We start from the raw sequence: 22,774 nt of genomic DNA, 5'->3' as shown, positions 1-22,774 counted from the left end.
TATCTCCTGGCAGTTGGGAAAGCATCATTTGAAATGGCTTTCTAGTTTGAATTCCAAGACCTCAGGAAAACTTTGCCCTGGAAGCACCCCTTCTGCCTACCAGGCCGCCCCCCCAGTGAGATTGCTCTGTAGCCCTGGGAATTCCCCCTCCCCCCATGCCCCAATACTTCTCCCTTGTTCCTCAGGGATTGTGGGCTCTGTTCTCCATTTTCTCTTAAGCCGTAGCCCTTTCTGAAGAACAGAAACACCTGGGCCTACTGCTTAGATCTCACTCCGGTGGGGACCGGTCCCCGGTGGCTTGAGGATGGACCTCTCCAGGGACAGTGAGGGTCTTGGTGGTCTGCACCCGAGGCCCTGGGGCCTGCTCACCCTCCTCTCCCTGGCAGTCCCACCAGCAGTACCCCTCGTCACACAGCACGTCCCTGCCCAAGAAGTCCTACTCTAAGCTGGACAGCAAAGGCTACGGCATGTACGACGACTATGACAACGAGCAGTACGGGGAGTACGAGGGCGACGAGGAAGAGGACATGGGCAAGGAGGACTACGACGACTTCACCAAAGAGCTGAACCAGTACCGGCGGGCCAAGGAGGGCAGCAGCCGGGGCCGAGGTGAGGCCTTCTGCTCCGGGGTGTCTGAGCAGACCTAGGGGCGGGGCTGGAGGGGCGGTGCAGTGGGCAGGCCTGGTTGTCTCCATGCTCCAGGAGGAGAGACAGGCAGCCATTTAGGGCTGAGATAAGTAGGAAGGAGAGACTTGGGGAGTCAGCCTCTGAGAAGAGGGCCAGGCTGAGGCCCTGGTTGGGATGGAGCCAGGCTGGTAGGCAGAGAGAGGGAAAGTTCACTTCCTGGTCAGTGAGGGGAAAGAAAAGAGACAGCTTCTCTCATCTGTCCCAGGGTGGCTGCCCCACCCCTCGGTGGCCCCCTCCCCCATCCTCAGCCCATATCACCTGACCAGGTGTGACTGCAGCCTGCGGGCCTGCCACACCCTGGACCTTGAACCCGGGCCCGCCACACCCTGGACCTTGAACCCTGGCCGTTAGAAGGGTGGTGGGGGAGGGCAGACCCATCTCCTGCCAGTGAGATTTTCCACCTTAAGGGGGGGGCGGGGGGGGCGGGGGGCGGGGGGGGGGGGCTTCCAGAACCTTCCAGATCAGAGGTTCGTATCCCCACCTAAGGCCCAGCTTGTTTGAGTGGCCGTCTCCCTTCTTTTTTGCAGCAGTCTCTCACGGCACCTCCCTGGACAGGCCTTGCTCTGTGCAGACATTCTAGGCTAGTGCTGTCCTGTGGAAGCAGAATGCAAGCCACCATGTGACTTGCTTTTTCTAGCAGTCACCGTTAAAAAGCTAACAGATGAAATGAATTTTTTTTTTTTTAAATATATATATTTTTTTATTGATTTTGTACAGAGAGGAAGGGAGAGAGATAGAGAGTTAGAAACATCGATGAGAGAGAGTCATCGATCAGCTGCCTCTTGCACACCCCCTACTGGGGATATGCCCGCAACCAAGGTACATGCCCTTGACCGGAATCGAACCTGGGTCCCTTCAGTCCCCAAGCCGACGCTCTATCCATTGAGCCAAACCGGTTTCGGCTGAAATGAATTTTTAACAATATATTTTATTTACCTTATACATTCAAAGCCTTATTTCAACACGTTTGCAAACTAGGCAGATGTGATATTTTACATCCCCCCTTTTCCCCACCGAGTCTTTGCCGTTCAGACGGACTTTATCCTCACAGCATCCCTTGGTTTGGTCAGCCACGTTGCCGGTGCTCGGTAGCCACGTGTGGCTGGTGGCTGCCACATGGTGCAGTGCAGCGTTCAGTGTAGTGAGTGCTGGAGCGGCCATGTGCCCACGATGCTGAGGCTCCCCAACGAGGGCACCGGGGGACCTCTGGCCTGCCTGGGGGGCCGGGAAGGCTTCCTGGAGGAGGAGGAAATGGTGGGCCTCAGGGCAAACAATGGGTTAACATCTCTTGTTGGTGGGGTCTACTCCCGCCCAGGCGTTCACTTTCTGAATCACCGTGCAGGCAGCCGAGGCCGTGGCAGGGGCTACCGGGGCCGAGGAAGCCGCGGAGGGTCCCGGGGCCGAGGCATGGGCCGGGGCGGCCGAGGCCGGGGCAGAGGCTCCATGGGAGACCACCCAGAGGACGAAGATGACTATTATGAAGATGAGATGGATGTAAGGTTTTCTGCTGCCCGGGAATGGGGGCATGGGGGAACGGGATGGCTGGCGGGCTGCATGTACTGTTGGGGTGGCCTGTAAAACTCACTGCACTGGAGGAAAGCAAGCATCAGATGGCAGGCAGGTTCATGTGTTTTAAATGTGCATGTGTGATTTCGAAATGGAAAAAACTTTCATAGGATTCAAACTGAACAGAGACCAAAGGATGAGCTGTGAACATTACATTTTCTTCCCGCTGATTTCCCAGCGACTTAGTTCCCGGCCCTGGAGAAAGGTTCCCGAGCGGCTCTGGGGACGTTTTAGATTTTGGGCCTTTGCAGTCGGGGCTTATTTACTCACTGCGCCTCGTGCTCTCTCTCGGCACTGGGCACACTCCTCTCTCTCAGAGACTGCCACACTCACTGCCGTGACCCTGCCGAGGCCTTCTGTGCAGTCTGTTCCAGCGGCACAGCTGCCCATTGCGTACAGAGGTGCCCTGATGGGTCTGCCCCGGGGGTGGGCTTTAAGGCTGATGGCTGCACGGAAAGGAGTAAGACCACCCGTGCTCAGGCTGGGTCACGTGAGGAGGGGACACAGGCCCGGGGCCCACATTTCTCACCTGCTCTTCTGAGCCTGAAGTTGTGGCAAAGGGGCAAAATGTACAGTTAGGGACAGTGTTCGTCGTTCCATGTGACACCGTTCTGCTCTCTGAAATTCCAGTATGGAGAAAGTGAGGAGCCGATGGGCGATGAGGATTATGACGACTATTCCAAGGAGCTAAACCAGTACCGCCGGTCCAAGGACAGCCGAGGACGAGGTGGGCAGGGGCCCCGGAAGGTGGGGGGCTCCTTCTGGCCGCTGTCAGCGTTGGGTTCTGGGGACGGGCAGTGGCTGACGCCATTTCTCTCCTCCGCAGGGTTAAATCGAGGCCGTGGCCGGGGTTCCCGAGGCCGAGGCAAAGGGATGGGCCGGGGCCGAGGTCGAGGTGGCAGCCGAGGAGGGATGAACAAGGGTGGAATGAATGATGACGACGACTTCTATGACGATGACATGGGCGTGAGTCAACTCTTCATCTGGTCTGATGTGCTCTGCCAAGGCCCCTCCTTGGGTTTTGTTCCCTTTAATGAGTTGTCCGCTAAGGCTGACCCTGGCCTCCGACTCCCGGTGGCCGTTCCCGTAGGGCCAGTAAGCACTGATCATCTCATAGGGATGCACTGCTGGCGAGACCCTCTCTTGTGTTTTGTTGTGTGTGTGTGTGTTTTATGTTAATCTCACCCTGGGATATTTTCCCCCATTGATTTTTAGAGAGGTGGAGGGAGAAACATCGATGTGAGAGAGACATATTGGTTGGTTGCCTCCCACACGCACTCCAACCAGGTCCTGGGGATTGAACCTGCAGCCCTGGTATATGCCCTTGACTGGGAATCAAACTGGCAACCTTTCCGTGTGCTTGTCAGTGCTCCAACCATTGAGCATCACTGGCCAGGGTAAAAGACCCTCTTTCTTTCTTTCTTTCTTTCTTTCTTTCTTTCTTTCTTTCTTTTAAAATATACTTATTGATTTTTTAGAGAGGAAGAGAGAGGGACAGAGAGTTAGAAACATTGATGAGAGAGAAACATCGATTAGCTGCCTCCTGCACAACCCCTACTGGGGATGCACCCGCAACCAAGGCACATGTCCCTGATCGGAATCGAACCTGGGACCCTTCAGCCCGCAGGCCGACGCTCAATCCATTGAGCCAAACCAGTTTCGGCCCCTCTTTTTTAAAACCTGCACTCACCCCTAACAAGTCTCTAAGACTCGGAAGGTTCTCGGTGACCCACTCCGTTTCCCCCGAGAGTTTGCAGGAAGGCACGTGCCTCTGCCCCCAGGCGGTGGATGTGTTCCTGCACAAATGCGTGCGCTCGAGTCTTCATTGCCAACAGCTCCAAGCGCCAGAGCTTTCCTTATCCAAGCAGCTTTCCACACTGTGGGCTCAGGCTCCCGTGGCCTCGGTGTCCAATGGAACTGGCTGCTGGACGCTCAGATGGTCTCCACCTGACCCGCCGGGCCCTCCCCGCCCTCGCTTTTCGTTCCCCGTTATCACCTTCACACTCTGCGCTCTCTGTTCCTACAGGACGGCGGCGGGAGCTACCGGGGCCGCGACCATGACAAGCCCCACCAACAGTCTGACAAGAAAGGCAAAGTCATCTGCAAATACTTCGTGGAGGGGCGGTGCACATGGGTAAGGGGCCTGAGCAGGGCGGCGCCTCCCGGAGGACACGGGCGCTGGGCCTGCTCTGGAGGCCGCTCCCTGGGCAGGGCTCGTGCCGGTGGGAGCGGTTGGCCACTGAGAGGTGCCTCGGGGCCTGGAAGACTCGGTTCTCTTCTCAGAGGGCCCTAGGGGCCGGAGCAACAGGACATCTGGGTTTTTCTGGTTTGGGGAGGATATTTTTGGTCCTAGTTTTCAACAAATTCGTACAGCCTCAAATGTTGCGTTAAGATTAATGCTAATGCAGAGATGTACATATTCCGGTTAGTTACTGAACTTGAAGGCATCCATAGAAAAGGTGTTGGGATTTAAAGAAAAATCGGGGCAGTGTTGTCCTCGTAGGGACTTGTGCCTACACCTGTCGCCAGAACTTTAAGAGAAGCTGGGAAATGTAATATTTTTAGCTGGGCACATTCTTTCTCAAACAAAATTGGGGTTCTGTTAGGAGAGAGCATGACTGGATACTGGTTGCCATTCAGTAGAAGGAGGCAGTGAAAGGCGAGGACTAGAGGCGGGAGGAAGAGGCTGTGGGAGAGGGAGGCGGGCCCCCGGGGAGCACGCTCATGGTCGGAGTATGAAGTTGTGGGAAACCTGCCCACTCCCTGAGGGAAGGGGCTTCCTTCTGTCCTCGGTCCCTCCGCTTCAGCGGTGACAGAGCAGCGCTTCCTGGAGGAGTCAGCCAGGGCGCCCCGCCCCGCCCCTGACCTTCCCCTGCTTCTCTTCCAGGGAGACCACTGTAACTTCAGCCACGACATCGAGCTTCCAAAGAAGCGAGAGCTGTGCAAGTTCTACATCACCGGGTTTTGTGCCAAAGCCGAGAACTGCCCCTACATGCACGATATCCTTCGGTGCCCGCGTCTGCTCTGGTTCAGGGGCAGAGCTCTCCTTGTTGGTAGTAGCGGCCGCCCTCCACTGCGCTTCTCTCACCTGCCAGCGCAGTGCCGAGCTTTCCGGGCATCTGCCTCTCATTGACCCTCACATCTGTCCTATGATGGGCCTGCTGTTCCCATTCTGCAGATGAGGAAACTGAGGCACACGTTAATATGTTCTCTCTACATATACTCCCGGGACTCGCCTGTGCCATTGCCCGTTATCTTTCTGAGACTTTCTAACTGGCTGTGTCACCCTGGGCACATCATTGAACTTCCCATTTCTGTTGAGTGAGGATTTGAGGACAGCCCCGAGGCTAGCGTGGTGGGCGGGAAGCACCAAAGGATGAGAACTGGGGTCTCATCTTGGGTCTGCCACCAACCCACTGTGCAGCCCTGAGAAAGTCACTTCACCTCCCTGGGCTCCGGTTTCCTCATCTCCAAAACACGGGGTGGGATTCTGCCCTCAGGAATGTGTGCATGTGTGTGTTCCATGAGATGAAGCGTTTGCCTTAATTTGCCATGAACGTGATTTTCCGTGTAAGTTATACCACACGACCGGGAACTGCATCAATGGCGACGACTGCATGTTTTCCCACGACCCTCTGACCGAGGAGACGAGAGAGCTCTTGGATAAGGTACGTCTGGGGGGTCGGCCACCACAGCTGCCGGGAGCCAGGACCCGTGCCTTCCATTGACACGGCTCTGCAGCCCGCCCGCTGGCCTCTGTGCGGGACCGTCATTTCCAGGGGCATTGATCTGGAGCCGGGCCATTTCAGGGAAGACGTGGGACTGTGTTCTTGCCTGCAGAGAGGAGGTCACGCATGTGTCTTCTCTCCAGCCAGGGCCGTCTGCATGCAGGTGGCTGCGTGAAAGCAGTGTTGCCTGGGGTGTCTCCAAACATATTCTGTGATTTCTTTCCCATCCTTTAGAGAGAGTCCATGGTACACAAAGAGGAGAGATGTGATGGCTTTTATTTTTATGGAAATGTCAAATGTTTACTTAAAAATTTTAAAGATTCTGCCGAAACCGGTTTGGCTCAGTGGATAGAGTGTCGGTCTGCGGACTGAAGGGTCCCAGGTTCGATTCTGGTCAGGGGCATGTACATTGGTTGCGGGCATCCCCGGTAGGCTGTGTACAGGAGGCAGCTGGTCGATGTTTCCCTCTCATCGATGTTTCTAGATCTCTATCCCTCTCTCCCTTCCTCTCTGTAAAAAATAAAAATAAAAAATAAAAAAAAATCAAAGATTCTATTAAGCAGTAAAAAATTAAAAACTACAGGGAAGTTGGAGGTTTGTGCTTGTTGGAGAGTTCTTCCCTCGGTGCAGTGTCAGGGCTTTTTGAGTTGTCAGGTGACATTTGAAACTCATCCTCGTCTCTTCTTGTCCCTGAGGAGCCATCAGGACTTGGGAAGTCCCGAGGTCCTGTCCTTGGCTTCCTCACCCATCCGAGGGATGAGCACGAGAACGCAGCCTTTTAAAGAGGGCTGGCCTGCCCTCTCGTTCTCGGATGGTTGAGGAGCTGGCTCTTTGTGTGAGAATGGAGAGGATCGCGTTTATCAGCCATCCTTGGGTGACTGCCCAGTTCGAATGGCTGCTGGCACTGCCTGAGGAGCTGAGGGGGAGCCGGGCACCAGCAAAGCCAGAGAAGACCGCTCCTCATTGGCAGAGGCGTGGGGAAATTGGAGAAGGGCTTTATTTGGCCAGGCCCTTTGTGGAGGACTGGGATTTTGTCATCTAGATATCTAGAGTCTGAGTTTTTCACAGGGTACGCGGTGGGAAGTCATGGTGACTGCATTCCTCATTTGGAGACTGGAACAATATCTGACTGAGGACTGCCCCCTGCTGGAGGTTCAGAGTTGGTGTGTGGACCAGTGCTGTCCAATAGGAAACACGCCAGAGCCATGCTTAATTTTTCCTTTTTTATTATCTACCTACTAGTGCTGCAGCAGTTTTAATACGAAGGTTTTACTGATGATTGCACAATTTGTATGATGTGAGCAGAAAAATATCAAGAATGGCTATAAATTGGCCAGTTTTGCAAATTACAGGCTACACATTTTTGTTGTTAATCCTTACCCAAGGATATTTTTTCCATTGATTTTTAGAGAGAATAGAAGGGAGGGAGGGACAGCAGGGGAGATGGGCAAAGAAACATTAATGTGAGAGAGACATGATCCCCACACATGGCCTGATCTACAACCCAGGTACGTGCCCCTGACCCAGAATTGAACCCTCAACCCTTTGGTGCGAGGGGTGACGCTCTAACCAGAGAGCCACACCCACCAGGGTCAAACTGCACATACTTACTTTTAAATTTTCTAGTAGCCATATTAAAAAAGTAAAATGAAACACATGAATTTAATTTTTACAACATTATCTTAGCTCAACGTATCCATGTTCAAACTAATCATTTTGGCAAGTAATAAGTGATGGGAAAAGGTGAGATTTTTGGGGAGACTACTATGTATTCAGAACCTGGTACTTACGGCCACGTTTCAAGTATTCAATAGTACACAAGGCCAGTGACCACCATATTGGACAGCAAAGCTCTAGACGCCCAGGTAAAAAAAACAACAACAAGAAAATGAGGTGTCCCTTTGAGCTCCCACCCTCAAACATTTTTAAAACATCAATGTCATCCCCTATATAAGGTTAAGTCTCGGTGGGTTAAAAATGAGTGTAGAACCTAGAAAAACCATCCTAGAATCGAATTTGTGTGGTCAGGAAGTAAAACTTGCGGTATGCCTTGGGATGGGCACAGACTGACCCTGCTATTTCCTTCCTGCCAGACTGGGTTGCAGCTGGTCCACCAGGGCTGGGCCTGTGGTCCAAGCTGAGCTGTCTCTCCTGACCGGGACTTAGCCACCTTATCCTGAAATTGTTCTGCTTTATTTTCCCACTTCTGTTGTCCTGCTTTATTTTCCCACTTCTCTAGCTGGGGAGACATTCCCTCAAAGCCAGACTTGGAAATAGTGTGTCTGCTTCATACAGGCCCTCTGCGGGCCCTGGGCCCTCAGGGCAGAGCACAGTCCCGCCTTCATGGAGCTGGCGGTCTGTGTAGAGCCAGGAATACCCAAGGATATAATAAAACAGAGCTTGGGATCTGATGCTGTTCCCGTAGTCAGCAGGGGTCCTCAAACTTTTTAAAGTGGGGGCCAGATCACGGTCCCTCAGAGAGCTGGAGGGCCGGACTATATGAACTACTAATTCCTACTGTAACACCTCGGCTGCGCTCACTGCCCAAAAAACCTGGCGGGCCGGATCAGACTCCTCTGCGGGCCGCATGTGGCCCGCGGGCCGTAGTTTGAAGACCCCTGTCGTAGTGAATGCAGGGACCTGGACAGTCACCCTTTGACCTTTAATGAGACCATCCATGGGGGCCTGGGTCCACCGGGAACAGGAAACAAATGCCTGGGAGGAGCCTGGTCCGCAGGGCAGAGCGTGGCTGCCGGCAGACTGCCGTGGGGCTGGGCGCTGGGGTTGAGTCGGGGGCACCATGGAAGGAAATGAAGCTGCCTCCTCAGCACCCAGTCTTGCCACCAGGCCCCATGGGAGTTTGATGGCAACTGCAGTGAGAGGCTTTTAAAATCCAGACAGGCTGGTGGCCTCTCAGCCAGGCACAGGACATGACTCACACTGCACATGGAACTGAAAATGTCATGCTGAGTGGAAGAAGCCAGTCACAGAAGACCCGTATTACGGGATTCCTGTAAAATGTCCAGAATCAGGAACTCTCTAGAGACAGCAGATTAGTGGCTGCCATGGGCTAGGGCAGTGGCTCTTTGGCCCCTTGAGTGTGGCTCTTCCACAAAATACCACAGCCTGGGCGAGTCTATTTTGAAGAAGTGGCATTAGAAGAAGTTTAAGTTTAAAAAATTTGGCTCTCCAAAGAAATTTCAATCGTTGACCTGTTGATATTTGGCTCTGTTGACAGATGAGTTTGCCGACCACTGGGCTAGGGGGAGGGGAAATGGGAAGTGATTGCTTATGGGTAAGGGGCTTCTTTTGGATGATGGGAAGTTCTAGAACTAGACAGGTGATGGATGGATAACTTCATGAAGGTACTTAATGCCACTGAAATGTACGCTTTAGAATGGTGAAATCGTAGGTTTTATGGCGCTGTAATTTGCTGCAGGACAGGAGTGGCTCTCCTGCCCGCTGGTCGGGGGGACCAGCAGGGGAGGGGGAGGTTTATGTGCCAGAGGCTTCGTGGTCGTTGGTCATATGCCGCAGGGTCCCTGGCACCGACTCCTGTCCTGTCCTGACTACACGCCCTTTTGTCCTCCCGCCGCAGATGTTGGCTGACGACGCGGAAGCAGGCGCCGAGGACGAGAAGGAAGTCGAGGAACTGAAGAAGCAGGGCATCAACCCCCTGCCCAAACCGCCCCCCGGGGTGGGCCTCCTGCCCACCCCGCCTCGGCCCCCCGGCCCCCCGGCCCCGACCTCGCCCAACGGCAGGCCCATGCAGGGCGGGCCCCCGCCCCCGCCCCCGCCCCCGCCCCCCGGGCCCCCCCAGATGCCCATGCCGGTGCACGAGCCGCTGTCCCCGCAGCAGCTGCAGCAGCAGCAGGACATGTACAACAAGAAGATCCCCTCCTTGTTTGAGATCGTGGTGCGGCCCACGGGACAGCTGGCTGAGAAGCTGGGTGTGAGGTGAGTGCGGGACCCGTCACTGTGAGCCTGGTCAGGGCAGCGGTCACCAGCCTCTCTGACCTCCTGGACCACCGGTGTCCGTGCCCGCTGGTCCAGAGCCATCCACTGCTCACCATGTGGAGGCCCCACATCTCCTCAGGGGTGTGACCCCCACCACCCCTGCCCTTCAGCCCCTCTCATAGGCACCGTTTCCTCTTCTCCTAGGTTCCCTGGACCCGGAGGACCCCCCGGGCCAATGGGCCCTGGGCCCAATATGGGACCCCCGGGGCCGATGGGGGGCCCAATGCACCCGGACATGCACCCCGACATGCACCCCGACATGCACCCAGACATGCACCCCGACATGCACCCGGACATGCCGATGGGCCCTGGCATGAACCCTGGCCCGCCCATGGGACCCGGTGGCCCCCCCATGATGCCTTACGGCCCTGGAGACTCCCCACACTCTGGAATGATGCCCCCCATCCCACCAGCCCAGAACTTCTATGAAAACTTCTACCAGCAGCAGGAAGGCATGGAGATGGAGCCGGGACTCATGGGGGACGCAGGTAGGCGGGGTGTGGGCCCGGAGGGGTGGCTGGGTCTACACGGGGGACAGGGGAAGATTCGCGCGCTCCTCCCAGCCTTTGAAAGCATGAGTCCAACTCCATCTCTGTCCCATGCGTGGCTGAATGTCTTCCGTGACAGAGTCACTGTCCTGTAGGCCGAAGGGAGTGTTACGGTTATTATCGCTGTAATCCAGCCTCGCGGACGTCTTGCTTGGTGTTCCCGGATCAGGAGCACGAGGTCACGAGGGCAGGTGTGGCAGGCTGCTGGCTCAGAGGCTGAAGTGGCCTCACCAGAGCAGCCTCCTCCAGGCGGTCCTTGGCTTGGGACTGCCAGTGTCAGCCTTGTGGTTCTGCTTGCTCTGTCCCCACGTGTGACCACCCTCCCCCTCCCCCTCTTCCTTCTTATTAAAATAACAACATTATCAACAGCGACAGCCACGTGGCCAGAGGAGGCGGTGTGAGGCTTCAGCAGGAACGGGTGTGCTCACCGGCCTGCACAGCGGCTCCCGCCCCGGGGTCAGAGCCAGCGAGGCAGCCCCGGTCCTGGCCTTAGCTTCATTGGAGTGCAGGCAAACAGGCAGGAGACGTGTACATGCTGATCATGGCTAGAAGTCACGGGGCTGGGGGAGAGTGGTGGTCGGAGGTAGGTGGCGGCTGCCGGGAGGCACAGCCAGGGCAGAGGCCCCCGCCGGTCCGCTCGCTGAGAAGCCTAGAGCGTGTGCTGTGGAACGGAGGACAGGGAGAGCAGTCCCGGCAGGAGGGACTCTGTCGCCCTGGCGAGGTGACTCACTGGAAGAGTGACCGGAACAAGCAGAGGAGTGAGGGCGGCAGGTGGTAGGCGGGCGTGGAACCCTCCTGGCAGAGGCGAGCCGGAGGCAGCAGGAGCAGGCGTGGCTTCTCAGTTTGGAGCTGACGCCATGGGCCGGCGTGACCCCTCACGTGTGTGTTACAAGGCGGACAGGAGGGGCTGGGCGCCGGCCCTGGGGCAGCCACTGACTGGGCAGCCCTGCGGGAGAGCTGAGGTGGGGGCAGCGCTTCGGCTTTGTCCACGTTAGGGATGAGATAGATGCCCATTTGACAGCCACGCCTGGGCCATGTGGAGGTGGATCAGAGACAGGCAGGCTGGAGGTCCATGTGAGCGGCATTGGTGTCTAGATGGTGGGAAGCGGTGAGAGCAGGCGTTTGGGTGAGGCGCAGGGGCTTTAGAACGATGTGACAGGTCCAAAGTGAGAAAAGCAGGTTGCTGAGGGGTGATGTCCCCACAGCCCTCCCGCCTGTAGACATGCGAATGGAATGTGCAGGGCCGGAGGTCTGGGTGGAAGGAAAGCCGGTCTGCCAAGCTGTTAACGGCCCAGAGGGGACTCGGCGCGAGTGCCCACGTCGGGAAGGCGGACAGAGCAGGCTGTCGGTGGCTGCTCGGCACCGCGGTCCTCCAGGAGCAGTGCGGCCCAGCCTTCCCTTAGCTGAGGAGGTGCCTAGGAGCTGAGCTCTCCTTTGTGTCGATTGGCCTCTGGTAAAACGGTTTTGTTGTATTTCGCTTAAAGTCAGAACCTATCGATAACGTTAAGTGAGTCCTTACTGTATTCACAAGTGCACACCATCTTTTAAAAAAGATACATTTTTACTGATTTCAGAGAGGGAGGAGGAGGGCGAGAGAGAGAAACATCAATGATGAGAGGCGATCATTGTTCGGCTGCCTCCTGCACGCCCCCTTCTGGGGATCAAGCCCGAAACCCAGGCATGTGTCCTGACCAGGAATTGAACCATGACCTAGTTGACCTGAGCCACGCCGGCCAGGCAGCGACACACTCTTAATGAAAAGGTCCGAGCGGGGGCTGGGACTGCTCACTGAGGGTCCAGGTGTCCCTGTGCCGAACCAGGGTGTGGCACAGGTCAGGCTTGCCCATCAAGTTCACATGTGACAGAGTTCAGTGGCCAGAACTAGGTGACCTTTCGCTTTCTGCACATACATGGAATTATTTTGTATGTAAAGTTAAGTTACAATTTCACTGTTGCTCACTAGTCCCGTGAGGACAGTGGTGGGTGCACGGCACATTTCTCATTGCAAAACGTTCTGTGGGCAGTGCTCACGGGACAGTGTCCATCTCCGAGAGGGACACACACACACACGCACATAGACACACACACATAGACGTACTCGCACTTGCGCACACATGCACTCGCGCGCACACACACGTAGACACACACACAGATACACACACACATACAGACATGCACACGCACACACACAGCCCTCCATGCTGCGTCCCCTCCTCAAATGCAGCAGCAGTTCATTCTCGGGGCGCAGGAAGCAGAGAGGAAGCAGCAGGAGCTTCTGGGTTGAGATGTGGCCTTAGCATCATTATCTTTTATATACCTACATGTTTTTATTGGAGACAGTATTCCAGATGTCCCCTATTCCCCCCCTCTGTCCCCCTCCACCCAGCCCCTTTCCACCCCAAGGCCTTCACCCCACTATTGTCTGTGTCCACGAGCTAAGCATATAGATATATGTTCTTTGGTTAATCTCTCCTGGAACCCCCTTCCCCTTCCCTCTGAGATCCGTCGGTCTGTCCCATGCTTCCTGTTTCTGGACCTGTTTTGTTAATCAGTTTATATTGTTCATTAGATTGCACATGTAAGTGAGGTCATGTGACATTTGTCTTTCTCTGACATGCTTACTTCACTCAGCATCATTTTGGTGTATTTCCCTTCTTTTCGAGCCTCATTCCCAGTTGTTAAGCTCAGTGTGATAGTGTTCTTCTTTATTGATTATTACAAACCCTAAAATAAATAAAACCGGTCAGAGCGCGTGGAGTAAAAAGTGAAGAGACCTCCTAGCCCCTGCCTCTGGAATCTCATTTTCAAGAGACTGCTTCCTGTCTTTCTAGAGCCTTCTCTTTGCATTTTGCAAACATTCGTATGACGCTCCGTCCTGTATTCACGTCGTGAGCGTTTGCCCTGTCACTGAGCCTCCCTGAGCCCGTTGTCCCCCTGGCTGCACGCCGGGCGGGCTTCCCCTCCCGTTGGCGCTCTGCGGGGACGTCCCGGGTGGCAGGAGGGGCGGGCTGACACCCTCGCCATCGCCATCGCCATCGGGAGGGTCTCAGGTGAGGGCTCGGGCGGGTTGGAGTTGACACCTCGAGGCCCTTCCCGACACGAACCTCGGTTCTTCCCCGCCACAGAGGACTACGGGCACTACGAAGAGCTGCCGGGGGAGCCTGGGGAGCACCTCTTCCCCGAGCACCCTCTGGAGCCCGACAGCTTCTCTGAGGGAGGGCCCGCAGGCCGGCCGAAGCCGGGCGCCGGTGTCCCCGACTTCCTGCCCTCAGCCCAGAGGGCCCTGTACCTGAGGATCCAGCAGAAGCAGCAGGAGGAGGAAGAGAGAGCGAGGAGGCTGGCTGAGAGCAGCAAGCAGGACCGGGAGAATGAGGAAGGCATGTGTCCTCCCCAGGGGCAGGGCTTCCCTCAGGGCGCAGGCCCGGGCGCGCAGGGAAAGACGGGAAGCACTAGATGGGGAGCACTAGATGGGGTCTTACCCTGAAGGGAGCCTCTGGCCACGGACCCAGGCCTCGGGCTGGGGCTGCTGCATGTCCCTCAGAAAGTGGAAGTCGGGGGGTCGGGAGAGACCCCGATCCCATCAAGGAAGGTGGTGGTCTGGCCCCCAGAGGAGACAGTAGCTGACTCGATTTCCCACCCCCCCGCACCCGTACAGAGGAGGCTGCGGGAAAATGTTCATCCCCCTGCCCCCGTTCTCAGGAAGCCCGCAGACATAACCAGTGACGATCAGTCACACACGCTGCCACGTTCCATGGGGCTGTGGCGGGAGCTGGTGGCACCCCAGGGTGGAATGAGAGGACAAACTGTGTTCAGAGCCTGAAGCCACAGTCACATGACAGGAGCCCGGGAGCAAGTGGGCATGTGGGGTGAGGGGCTATGCCCTCTGGTGGCTCCAGTTTATCTGTTAGGAGGTTGGACTTGGGCTAGTTTCCGGGTCTGCCCCCGGCTCCGCCTCTTAGCCTGCGGCTGCCCTTCCCAGGGACGGGGTGAACTTGGGGGCCTGGGGAGGTGTCTGTGAGCCCCAGGCACAGGGGAGCCGAGTCAGGGACCATAGGCTTGGAGCCTGAGCTCACTCTGGCTCTGCCCCCATCTCAGGGCACAGTTGGTGCCTCCCTTTTCTCATCTGTCAAATGGCCAAATGGCACCACTTCCCGTGTTTGTGAGAACTGACAGACAAAGCATTTAGCTCAGTGCTGGCACACGAGGTAAGATCAGAAATGTCAGCCCTCCGCCGGCCTGAGCGCTCTGGCCGTGGTGGCAGGGGCGGGTGGTGAGGAGAGGAGAGGAGAGGAGAGGAGAGGTAGGAGGAGAGGGGTTCACCCAGCGGGCTGCCGGGGGTCCGAGAGGGCGGGTGGGCGGCCACTCACTCACTCCCGCTCTCTGCTCTTCCTCAGGCGACACCGGGAACTGGTACTCGAGCGACGAGGACGAGGGGGGGAGCAGCGTCACCTCCATCCTTAAGACCCTGAGGCAGCAGACGTCCAACCGCCCGCCGGCCTCCACCGGGGAGCTGAGCGGCGGCGGGCTGGGCGACCCCCGCCTCCAGAAGGGACACTCCACGGGAGGCCGGCTGGCCGACCCCCGCCTCAGCCGGGACCCCAGGCTCTCGCGCCACGCCGAGGCCTCCGGCGGGCTGGGCCCGGGCGACGCGGGGCCCTCCGACCCTCGGCTGGCTCGCGCCCTGCCCGGCCCGAAGCCCGAAGGCGGCCTCCATTCCAGCCCCGCGGGCCCCGGCGGCTCCAAGGGGCCCGGGCCGCCCCCCGCGGACGAGGAGGACGGGGAGCGGGCGCTGCGGGAGAAGGCGGTGAACATCCCCCTGGACCCCCTCCCCGGGCACCCGCTGCGGGACCCGCGGTCGCAGCTGCAGCAGTTCAGCCACATCAAGAAGGACGTGACGCTGAGCAAGCCGAGCTTCGCCCGCACCGTGCTGTGGAACCCCGAGGACCTGATCCCCCTGCCCATCCCCAAGCAGGAGGCCGTGCCCCCCGTGCCCGCCGCCCTGCAGGCCATGCCCGCCCTGGACCCCAGGCTGCACCGGGCCTCCACCGGGGGCCCCTCCAACCCCCGGCCGCGCTCAGGCCCCTCCACGGACCCCGGCTCGTCCGGCTCCAGCCTGCCCGACTTCGAGCTCCTCTCGCGCATCCTCAAGACTGTCAGCGCCACCGGCCCCTCCGCTGCCCCCGGCCCCAGCGACAAGCCCAGCGACCCCCGGGTTCGGAAGCCTCCCGCTGACCCCCGGCTGCAGAAACCGGCAGACCCTGCTGCCTCCTCCCGGGCCGCCAAGCCCGGCCCCGCGGACGCCCCCTCTCCGGCCGCCAGCCCCAGCGGGGAGTCCTCTCCCCCGGCCACCGCCCCCTACGACCCCCGAGTGCTGGCGGCCGGGGGGCTGGGCCAGGGCAGCGGGAGCGGGCAGAGCAGCGTGCTGAGCGGCATCAGCCTCTACGACCCCAGGACTCCCAACGCCGGAGGGAAAGCCGCGGAGCCCGCTGCCGACGGGGCCGCCCAGCCCAAGGGCCCCGAGGGCAACGGCAAGAGCACGGCTGCCAAGGCCAAGGAGCCCCCGTTCATCCGGAAGTCCGCCCTGGAACAGCCCGAGGCGGGGAAGCCCGCTGCGGACGGGGGCGCCACCGCCACGGACAGGTACAACAGCTACAACCGGCCCCGGCCCAAGGCTGCCGCGCCCCCCGCCACCGCGGGCACCCCGCCCCCGGAGGGCGCCCCGCCCCAGCCCGGTGTGCACAACCTGCCGGTGCCCACCCTCTTCGGGACCGTGAAGCAGGCGCCCAAGACGGGCTCCGGGAGCCCATTTGCTGGCAACAGCCCCGCCCGGGAGGGCGAGCAGGACGCGGGGTCCCTGAAAGATGTGTTCAAAGGCTTTGACCCCACCGCCTCCCCCTTCTGCCAGTAGTGTTAAGTCGGAGTGGAGCTGTCCGACACCCACCCTTCCTAGGGCAATATTTAAGTGCAGCATCCGGAGTTGGGGACTGGGAGGGAGGGGGGCCTGGGTATTCTTTCTTTCCTTTTTCCCTCTTTTTCTTTTGCTCTCTTGCTCTTTCTCGCTCTTGCTCCCCCTCTACCCCCCCCCCTTTTTTTTTTAAGCAATACTTCCTTTTTAAAACATATAAATTGTATATAACCATCTTCAGTTCTGGTCAGTGCTGCAGGGCTCCGGGCTCCCGCCAAGAAAACTCACTTGTGCACGTGGACAGTTTGCAGGTTGCCAGCTGGTGCTCTGCCTGGCCAGCCCAACTTTCAGGGACTCCTCGGAGCCTGGGGCTCCAGTAGGTTTTCTGGACAAGCTCGGCCCCTCCTCCTCCCCCTCCTGCAGGACAAAGTAGGCGCTGAGAGGGCCCTGAGCCCCCTCCCCGTGCTGCATGAGGAGGCGGGATGTAGCCGGACCGAGGCAGGACCCGCTAGGGGCCAGGGGGTGAAAACGGTCCAGGAAAGGAAGAGCCTGGGAGCCGCCCCGGAAGCAGCAGCCCGTTCCCGCTGCATCGCCTCTGGAGTCGCACCCGGGCCCTCGCCAGCCTCAGCCCAGCGCTCACCCTGAGCCGCACGCAGGCCTGGACAGAAGCCGCCGCTGAGACGGCCGGAGGCTGGGCTGGGGCAGGCCCCCGAGCTGCTCCCGGAGGCGGCCGCAGGTGGCGTTTCCGTCAGTATTAGCTCCTCCGCCCTGTTGGCCATGCCCTTCTCCCCTCGTGCCAGGGGCTGTCCTGCTCCCCAGGAGCCAGCGCCCCGGTGCCGGCCTGGCCTCGGGGGGCAGCTCAAGGATCCGTGGCATGGCCGCCCGCCAGGCCCGAGGAGGAGGCCTGGCTGGTCCCGGGCAGTGTCTGTCTCCGCTCCCTGCGCCCCTCTGCGCCATATCTGTGGGGCCTGTGGTCTCGGCGTGTTCGGGAGGTGCACAAGCTCAGAGGCGTGTCAGGGTGCGGGGTCGGGCACTCCCCTAAAGGGCCTGGGGGCGGGCTGGAAAGCAGCCATGGCGGGTGGGGGCTGCTCAGGGCCCCGCCTGCGGGTGAGGGTGTGGGACCGGAGACCTGTGTCCTGCTCCTGCTCCAGCTGGCGGCTGCCCCAGCTCCATGGACCCAGCCTGGGGGGGTGCCTCAGGGTCCCTCCACCTGTGTTCATCCGGCTCCTCCCGCCCCCGGCCGGCTCTCCCTTGCTAATAATGAGGAACCCTGGTGCCCAGCCGAGGGCTCCCTCCCTGCACCTTGGGGTGGGAGGCGAACGGCTGCCATGCCTCCCCCTCCCCCGGGAAGAAAATAGTAGTTTGGGGCCAGAAGTGAAGGCTGGAGAGGCAGCCCCACAGGCCAGTGCGCTGTGATCAGGTCGGTTTGGTTTGTCTTCGTCTTTTTGTTTTGCTTTTTTAAACATTAGTGAGATGTTTCTTCAGCCGCCCGCGTGGGCCGTGAGCAGAGTCCGCCGCGTGGTGTTTGTACAATAAGTAAGAATGCGCAGGGGGTTTTCCTTCTCTGAGGATTTTCTTTTGTAAACGCGAATTAAATAATTTTTTTAAACAAATTTGTGGATGAAATAGAAGCTGGAGCCCTCCTTGGATATTCAGCCTAAGAACCTCATGGGACTATGAATTTACCCAAAATTTTCATTTGCCATCAGGCCAAGCTTTTAAAAAAAAAAAAAAAAAAAAAAATTGTTCTCTAACCAGGATTGTAACAAAAGTGTAAATACTATTTCAGAAAGTTGATGGTGCAAATATGTATATAACGTACTGTATTTTTACAATGATCGTCGCATGCCTCTATCCCACCCCCTTTTTGTACTCTGTATCTGTCTTCCAGAACCTGCCCTTTCTCCTGTGGTCTCTTAATCCAATAATTGTATTACTGCCATTAAAGGATGCAGTTATTTTAAAAAGGCTGCGGTCTCGTGTCCTGCTCCTGCCACGCTGTGCCCCGGGTCTAACCAGGAGGGTGGGAGGCAGACTCCTGTTTGCCCTGTGCCGCCCAGGCTGACATTCGTGACGCCACCACCTGCGTGACTGTATCCACAGCTCCCTTGATCGGCTTTGGACCAGTCAGTACACAGAGATACACGGTGCCCCGGCCCCGCCTGCACACCACACCGCTCTGGGACAGCTGGGCTTGTAGGGATGAGAAGGAACTGGAGCCCTAACTATAGACGGAACGGCTGTGTCCCCTCAGAAGCAATACACTGCAGCCTGGGCTCCGGGGTGATGGCATTAGGAGATGATCCGATCAGGAGGCTGGGGCCCTCGCGGATGGAATTGGTGCCCTTTTAGAGACTCACAGAGCTGTCTTGCCGTGTCCTTGGCCCCTGTGCCCTGTGAGGACACGGCTAGTTAGAGCCAGCTGTGACTCAGGAAGTGGCTCCCAGGAAGCAACCCAAAGCCGCTCAGACGCGCCACCTCATTAGCCCGGGCCTCACTGAGATGTTTCTGAGGGCTTCCCTCTGGGCTTCCCTTAGCGTCTTGTGTCCCAAGGGACCCTCGGTTTTCCAGGCTGCTGTACAAATCAGACAAACTCAGTGGCTTAACACACAATCTGTGGCCCTTCGGGAGGTCACAAGGGGGAGGTGGGTCTGTGCCCGGGGCTGTGTTCCTCTCTGGGAGATCGGGGATTGTGTGTCCTGCGCTGCCAGCTCCTCGGGCCTCCTTCCTTCCCAGGCCGGGCCCTCTTCCTCCACCCTGAGCTCCGACCCTCGCCCTGGCACGCTCTGCCCGCAGCCGGGCAAGGCTCTCTGCCTGTCCGGGCCCATGTGCTCAGAGAGGGTGATCGTCCGCCTGAAGACCCTCAGTCACACCTGCAAAATCCCGCTTGCCCTGGGAATTACATATTCATGGGCTCTGGGAATGAGACATGGGCACCTTTGAGGGGACTTTTTTTTTAATTCTCACCCTAGGATATTTTTTCCATTGATTTTTAGAGAGTGAAAGGGAAAAGGAGAAGGGGGGGGGTGGGGGTAAATATGTCAATGTGAGAGAGACACACACTGATTGGTTGCCGCCAGCACGTGCCCCAACCAGGATGGGATTGGATCTGCAACCCAGGTACCCTTGACCAGGAACCAAACCCTAGACCCTTCGGTGCACAGGCTGGCGCTCTAACCGTTGAGCAGCACTGGCCAACGGCACTCTGCCCTTTATTTGGGATGCCCAAACATTTCTTCAGAAAGAGTTCTCATTTCCTTTACCCTGATTACTCTTCTAAACAGGGAAGCTCCAGGTTTATGTCAGAAATTCAGAGGGCTGCTCTAACTGGTTTTGCTCAGTAGATAGAGCTTCGGCCTGCGGACTCAAGGGTCCCAGGTTCGATTCCTGTCAAGGGCATGTACCTTGGTTGCGGGCACACCCCCAGTAGGGGTTGTGCAAGAGGCAGCTGGTCGATGTTTCTCTCTCATTGACGTTTCTAGCTCTCTATCTCTCTCCCTTCCTCTCTGTAAAAAATCAATAAAATAAAAAATAAAAAAGAATGCCCACGGGACAGACAGCTCCAGGTGGGCAGAGTGGGCCGCGGGCTCCAGGTTCACCTGGCTGGGGCCGTCTTTCCACACGGCCGGCCTTGGCGCTGGGAATGGCAATGTGGCTGGAGCGCCTGCCAGCTTCCCCTCCCCCAGGGACGTGCAGAAGCAGGAAGGGAACTCTCCTCCTCTATCTCACTCTTTCCCCACCCTTAATATGTTTTTTAATGTCTTCAATTATTTTTTTATTGATTAAGGTATTACATATGCGTCCTTATTCCCCCATCCCCCTCACCTCCCATTCATGCCCCCACCCCCCTGTTGTCTGTGTCCATTGCTTAGGCTTATAGGCATGCATATAAGTCCTTTGGTTGATCTCTCCCTGACCCCCCCACCTTCCCTGAGGTTTGACGTTCTGATGGATGTTTCTCTGTCTCTGGATCTATTTTTGTTCAGCAGTTTGTGTTGTTCATTATATTCCACAAATGAGTGAGATCACGTGATGTTTATCTTTCTCCGCCTGGCTTATTTCACTTAGCACAATGCTCTCCATCTCCATCCATGTTGTTGCAAATGGTAAGAGTTCCTTCTTTTTTACCGCAGCGTAATATCCCATTGTGTGGATGTACCACAGTTTTTTAACCCATTCATCTGCTGATGGGCACTTAGGCTGTTTCCAAATCTTAGCTATGGTGAATTGTGCTGCTATGAACATAGGAGTGCATCCCCTTAAGATGTTTAAATTGCTTTTTAGAGATAGAAGAGAGGAAAGAGAGACATCGATGTGAAGCTACATCAGCATCCATGAGCTGCGGCACGCCCCCGGCTGGGGATCCTGACCAGGAATCAGACTAGCAACCTTTCCGTGCATGGCACAGCGGGCAACCAATGGAGCCACAGTGGCCATGGCTCCCCCTCCCCCCCTCTCTCTCTCTTTATTGGCTTCAGAGAGGAAGGGAGAGGAGAGAGAGAGAAACATCAATGATGAGAAAGAATCATTGATCAGCTGCCTCCTGCATGCCCCCCATTGGGAATCAAGACCTCAACTCAGGCATGTGACCCCTCAGTTCACAGGCTGACGCTCTATCCACTGAGCCAAACCGGCTTGGGCCTCCTATATCTCTTTATGAGCAAGGAAACATGTGCGAGCCAGCACCACCGAAGGTGACCCTGAGAGGGGGCGGCCGGAAGGCTTAGGAAAGACAGACGAGGGAGTGAAAGCTGGGTCTCCGTGGGCCACTGCTTCCTGAGAGATGGCGCCAGCGCCCGCACGCCGGGTCTGTATTTCACAGCAGGTGCCACGCGGCAAAGGAGGGCGTGGCCACCATGTTCACCGCGTTCTCGTGGTTTCCATCCTCCTCAGCCACGTGCCCCTGACCTCTGCCAAGCCCACGTCACTGCGGCGCGCGGGGCCACGTGTTCGGACCAGAGGCTCACGCTGGCGGTCCAGCTGCTGGCTATCGTTGTGCTGAGGGCCCTGCCCTCCACGCTGGGACTCACACGTGGCCAGGAGGACTGTGCCCTCTCCTCAGTCCGAGGCTTGGACCTGACCAAGCCGCTCCCCACAGACACACTCCCCAGACTGCCCAGCATCTTTTTTTTTTTTAAAATATATTTTATTGATTTTTTACAGAGAGGAAGAGAGAGGGATAGAGAGTTAGAAACATCGATGAGAGAGAATCATCGATCAGCTGCCTCTTGCACACCCCCTACTGGGGATGTGCCCGCAACCAAGGTACATGCCCTTGACCAGAATCGAACCCGGGACCTTTCAGTCCGCAGGTCAAGGCTCTATCCACTGAGCCAAACCAGTCTCGGCTGCCCAGCATCTTTTTAAGAAGTTCAGTAATGGGAACGCCGTGCACAGCCGGGGAGGGTGTGATGGCTCAGAGGCAGGGGAGAGAGCGCTTGTGGGCTGACACCCAGCTACCATCGGGCTCAGCAAGCCCTGCTCCTCCCGCTTCTCAGGAACACGGACAGAGGGGAACGGGGAAGTGAGATGTGGTCCATCCAGACAGCGGCGTGCTAGTCACACAAAGGAATGAGGTGCCGATCCACGCTGCAGCACGGGTAAACCTTGAACACAGTACACTGAGTGAAAAAGGGCTCAAAGGCCTTTATGACTCCATTTCCCTAGGAAAAAGTCCAGACTCGGCAGATCCACAGGCAGCAAGTGAATGAGCGGTTGCCAGGGCTGGGGGAGGGGAGCGAGTCTGGACTGACCGCTGGTGGGCGGGGTTTCGCTCAGGGACAGTGAGATGGCCTGGGGTCAGTGATGACGGCTGCACAGCCTCGCACGTCTACTAAAAGCCATCGGATTTAAAAGGGTGGATTTTGTGGTATGTGAGTTTTATCTTGATTTTAAAATATCAATAGTTGAGCATTGACCTATGAACCAGGAGGTCACGGTTCAATTTCCGATCAGGGCAGGTGCCTGAGGGGCGGGGTAGATTCCCAGTGGAAGGTGTGCAGGAGGCAGCCTATCAATGATTCTCATCATTGATGTTCTCTCTCTCTATCTCTCTCTCTCTCTCTCCCTCTCAGAAAGCAACAAAAATATTTTTAAATTAATTAATTAAAAAATCAATAGCATTCTTCTATAACCAACTGGGAAGTTAACAGAAAATCAGATAATCTTACCCAAAAGGATCAAAGTTATAAGGAATCTAGGATGTAACCTAATGAAAAATCTACAAGAACTTTGTGGAAATGGCAAATAAAAACAGATCCAGCCCGGCTGGTGTGGCTCAGTGGTTGAGTGTCACTGGTAGATTCCCAGTCAGGGCATATGCC

The 22,774-nt window shown here is 57.2% G+C and overlaps 1 protein-coding gene across 12 annotated transcripts in view; it reads left to right on the top strand.

Moving 5' to 3' along the window:
- ZC3H4 (zinc finger CCCH-type containing 4) overlaps positions 1–18,418 on the top strand; it is a 38,333-nt gene extending 19,915 nt beyond the window's left edge. For 7 of the 12 annotated variants that reach the window (XM_084905779.1, XM_084905781.1, XM_084905780.1 and 4 more), the window contains 11 exons: positions 387–609; positions 2,003–2,181; positions 2,884–2,980; positions 3,080–3,219; positions 4,280–4,387; positions 5,141–5,252; positions 5,812–5,921; positions 9,580–9,938; positions 10,143–10,486; positions 13,672–13,923; positions 14,941–18,418. In XM_084905779.1, the coding sequence (XP_084761905.1) occupies positions 387–609; positions 2,003–2,181; positions 2,884–2,980; positions 3,080–3,219; positions 4,280–4,387; positions 5,141–5,252; positions 5,812–5,921; positions 9,580–9,938; positions 10,143–10,486; positions 13,672–13,923; positions 14,941–16,454 (3,438 nt within the window). In that variant the 3' untranslated portion in view covers positions 16,455–18,418. The remainder of the gene's footprint in view (positions 1–386; positions 610–2,002; positions 2,182–2,883; positions 2,981–3,079; positions 3,220–4,279; positions 4,388–5,140; positions 5,253–5,811; positions 5,922–9,579; positions 9,939–10,142; positions 10,487–13,671; positions 13,924–14,940) is intronic. The other 5 variants (XM_084905776.1, XM_084905775.1, XM_084905777.1 and 2 more) reach the window with 3 other exon arrangements.
- The last annotated feature ends 4,356 nt before the right edge of the window (positions 18,419–22,774 follow it).

This window comes from Pipistrellus hanaki (assembly GCF_964339955.1).
Source record: "Pipistrellus hanaki genome assembly, chromosome: 15".
Classification (NCBI taxonomy): Eukaryota; Metazoa; Chordata; class Mammalia; order Chiroptera; family Vespertilionidae; genus Pipistrellus; species Pipistrellus hanaki.
Note: the sequence above shows the minus strand (reverse complement) of the source record. Positions and strands in the feature narration are given on the sequence as shown.